Source organism: Austrofundulus limnaeus, unplaced genomic scaffold, assembly GCF_001266775.1.
Source record: "Austrofundulus limnaeus strain Quisiro unplaced genomic scaffold, Austrofundulus_limnaeus-1.0 Scaffold700, whole genome shotgun sequence".
Lineage (NCBI taxonomy): Eukaryota > Metazoa > Chordata > Actinopteri > Cyprinodontiformes > Rivulidae > Austrofundulus > Austrofundulus limnaeus.
Window position 1 is genome coordinate 171,589 of NW_013953102.1, and position 3,936 is coordinate 175,524.

General features: G+C 38.5%; 1 protein-coding gene across 1 annotated transcript in view; it reads left to right on the forward strand.

Moving 5' to 3' along the window:
• The window catches only part of LOC106531977 (lysine-specific demethylase 4A), a gene marked incomplete in the record, with an annotated part of 49,458 nt that overhangs the window by 20,632 nt on the left and 24,890 nt on the right, over positions 1 to 3,936 (forward strand). Inside the window, 2 exon segments of the mRNA XM_014027941.1 lie at positions 2,316 to 2,479; positions 2,578 to 3,236. Coding sequence (XP_013883395.1) covers positions 2,316 to 2,479; positions 2,578 to 3,236 — 823 coding nt within the window.

A 3,936-nucleotide genomic window follows, 5' to 3' on the forward strand; every position in this document is an offset into this window, starting at 1 on the left:
CTCTGGACACATTTACATCTATTTTACATTTCCCATCACAGATGTACCCAGAATGCATCACTTCAGTTTTCCAATAAACAATTTTAGCTTATTGATGCTTCTTTAATGAAAAATCTACAACAAACAAAAGAAAAAGACAAAGAAGCAGCCGAAATAGCAATCCTCAACAACTTTTTAAAGAATCAGCCGAGCAAGCCTCAACAAGTTTTTAATTTTTACACCCAGGAGTCAAAGTTGTGTTTGAGGAAATCAGACCCCCAGCATTCGGCGGTTGTAAAACGAGCTGTACAAGGGTTCATACACCACTAGTGGGCAGCATTGTACATATATTGTGCATGAATTGTAGCCAGCTAAGTGTCCAATTGAACCTTCGCTTTAGAATTAGCTTCCACTAATATTTCTATGCAATAAGCTCTTTTGAAGTTGCGGACCTAAATATTTTCATAAATGCTTTAGAAATTGCGGAACTAATTTTTAAATTAGTGCTGCCCACCACTGCATTTACAAATCATCAGACTGCAGGAAGTAATAGAGTAATTTCATCTGAAATGACTCAATAATACACAAAAGTGTCAAGTCACTGTTTGTGCTGTGAGTTATTTGTTTGATTTCTGTATTCATCCGTCAGTATCAACGTGATTTTAGGCTGCTGAAGCCCTCACATCCAGATGATTCATTAGCAGAGGACAGCCAAATGTTAGCTCCAATGATCAGARAGTTACTGAARTTTCTAACCTGTTAAACTACAAACTAGTCATTTTCCAGACCAAGTATTTTTGTGAATATATACAGACATAACCTGACTGTAATAATGAAACYTGCATGTTTCTAAGACAAACTCATAAAACTCTTACCATGCTGCGGTCCGTCACGTTAGCTACATTAGCTGCTGGAAGCTAGCTTCAGTCCGGCTGAAAGTCGATCTCAGAACACATGAATCTTGATGTTGACCAATAGGAGAGAAGCTGACTCTGAATCCACGCCCATCACTCCCCCTCCCTTCCTGTTCTCTCCCCTGCCCTCCCCTCCTCTACCCCCTTTTATATTTATGTGTTGTCGAGGAGGAAATCTAAAAGTGAAAGTGAAAAAAAGACACGTTAATAAAAAGACGAAGGAGCAAACGGAGGCGAGAAAATGCAGAGGAAATATTAGAGGTGGAAATAAATAAAATGTCTCATAAAAAAGGTAACAATAAATAAAATAAATATTAAATAAATACAGAATTAAATTAAATGTGACAAGAAAAAAATTAGAATAAATAAAGTAGTTGGAAAAACTTAGCAAAAATAAATAATGAAATACAAAAATAAAATAATTAGTAAAAACTGACTGAAAATAAAATGAACAATGAAATAATTGTGATAATGTTAAATTGATACTGTTAAAAATGATAAATAATAAAGTTGCACTGTTTAATCAAATAAATTGGTTAAGTTAGTATTTTTTGTTATTTGGTTGCTAAATTTTCCACATTACCTCTTTTATTAAGCCATGTATTTAGTTTTTCAAGCCATTTATATATTTCTACATTTATTTCCCATTATGAAAGGATCCGTCCTCCATACAAGCCATGAATTCAGTTATAGTAGATAAACACAGATCAACAGCATTAATATATCACACAATTAGATGAACCATATAATTTTAAATCACAATTTAACCAGTAGTTTTCATAAAATGTATCTCCCAGGAAAGGGTGGAAATAAGTTTTTTGTTATTATGGGGGAAAAGTAAATGGGGCGATTTAATAAGAGCAACTTTTGCATGGGACATAGATTAAATAAAATAATGAAATTCTAATTTTTAAAAAAGATAGCATTTTTGCACAATGATTTTTAATTGTCATTATTGCCGAGGTGGGGAACTTTAAAATGCTCTCCATCCGTCTGTCCGTCCATTATGATTTTTGAAAGCTGCAACTTTTATGTTTTGTTGTTATGGTTCTWTTAGTCTTGTTGTTGTGGTTTTATTGTCTTGAATGTTGTTTTTCTTTTCTGCAGTAGTGCCTTTTTAAACCGAGCAACATTTCTCCCAAGGGAGAACCTTAGACCTGGAGTCTGCAAAAAACAGGCACATCTTAAAAGATGGCCGTGTACTTTGATGGACCGGGGGCTTTAAAATCTGTGTGTCCGGTGTAAACACTAGAAGATGATGTTGATTAAAAATCATTTTAAATTTCAGGTTTGCAAACAAACAAAACAAACTAAAAACATTACCAAGAGGGATGAATACTTTTGCAAGGTGCTGCACATGTACAGTCATACTGAATGAATGTTTCTCCATGCCGTGTTTACAGTCCTCTGCTACTTCCTCAGCACACAGAGAATAGAAACCAAGAGACACCGGGTGTGTTTGGAAGTGCCCAATGAGGTTGTTCCTAAAGATGAAGATGAAAATTATTCTGAGCAGTATGGAAAACGCCCCAGGCTAAGTCTTATACCACCTCGAACTATTGCACAAGATGGCAGAAAAAATAAAGGTATGCTCTACATAATCTAACCAGTTTCCTTTAACCCAGCTAATTTCATAAAACCTTTTATTGGAATAAAAGTTTTTGCTTTCTGACCTGATTTACAGGCCCTCCAAAGTTGGTTGTCACACCAACAAAGCTTACATTAAGGGATCCATTTCACAGGGGCCAGAGTAATGGTGATGGAGGTCGTTCTGCTGTCCATTCAAAGACCGGTGCACCTGCAGTCTCATCTCAGTCAAAACCCAGAAATGGACATTTATCAGTTTCAGTGGCACCTACATGGACGGACGCCCCTGCTCAACCTGTACGCAAAATGGGGGTGGCCAGCCTTCTCTTCCACAAGACACTGAGTGCTAAAGACACACTTCAAGTTCACAGCTATACTTTGGAAAAGAAGCGTGAAGCTCCTACACAGCTCCAGGTTCACAGCTATGCCAGAGAGCATCAGCCTCACCATGTCCAGAATAAAACCACTACACACACTCAGGTTCACTCCTCATCCCACAAAACCTGCTGCCAGAAAACAAAACCTGAACCCCCAGTCATTCTATCTGAAATGATACACCATGAGAAAGAAGTACACAGTCCTGTTACGCAGGATGAAGAAGAACACAAAGACAGAGTACTGATCCCCATTGAGGGTCTGATGGAAGTCAAGGCGCCTGAAGCTGAGCAAAACAGCAAGTCTTCTCATTCCCAGACCCAAACACCCCAAGACGTCAGCAAGTTGACAATGGTGACTCCCAAAACCAACAAGCGAAAGGTCTGTGTCATTACTTTATAAACTTTATTAAAACTTTCTTTAAACTTTAAATCAACAATGGAAAGAGATTGGAGGGTTTGTAGCTGCGTTTCCATTGCAAATGTGCGCAAAACTTTGTCCATATTCTGTTAATGTCAAAAAACACTGTTTCACAACTGTGGTGTTTCCATTAAGTAAGAAATGCTATTAAAGTCATGCGTGKATAGGCCTGTCGCGATAGTCAATAAATCAATTAATTGCATGATAAGTTATTTTGAGGTCGGTAAAAAAAATGAGGACGATAAGTTTCATTTTCCTGCTTGTTTTTTTCCGTCGTGTCTCTCCCTCTCTGTGCTCCGCTGCACAGGAGCTCAGCTGACCCCTCCCCTCCTATTTTCTTAGTGTGGGAGGAGTCAACTCTCGCTTTAGCATGAGAGCTCGTAGCAATAACAAACTAAAGAAAGGTTTCAAAGCAGAACGCGGCTGCTGCAGTGTCGGAGCACAAGAGCCTGAATTACGCTGCGGGGAGACACACAGAGAGAGAGGAGGAGAAGCGGTGGGGGCTGAAACTCCCCCAGACCCGCGACAAACTCGTCAAGACTTTACCTGTAGCTCCTAAAAATACCAGGAAACTGAAACGCACCGTGTTTTAACAAAACACCCCAAAAAACCTGTAGCTGTCCCAACAACTCCTGAGGAAAACTCTGAACTGTCTGATTTC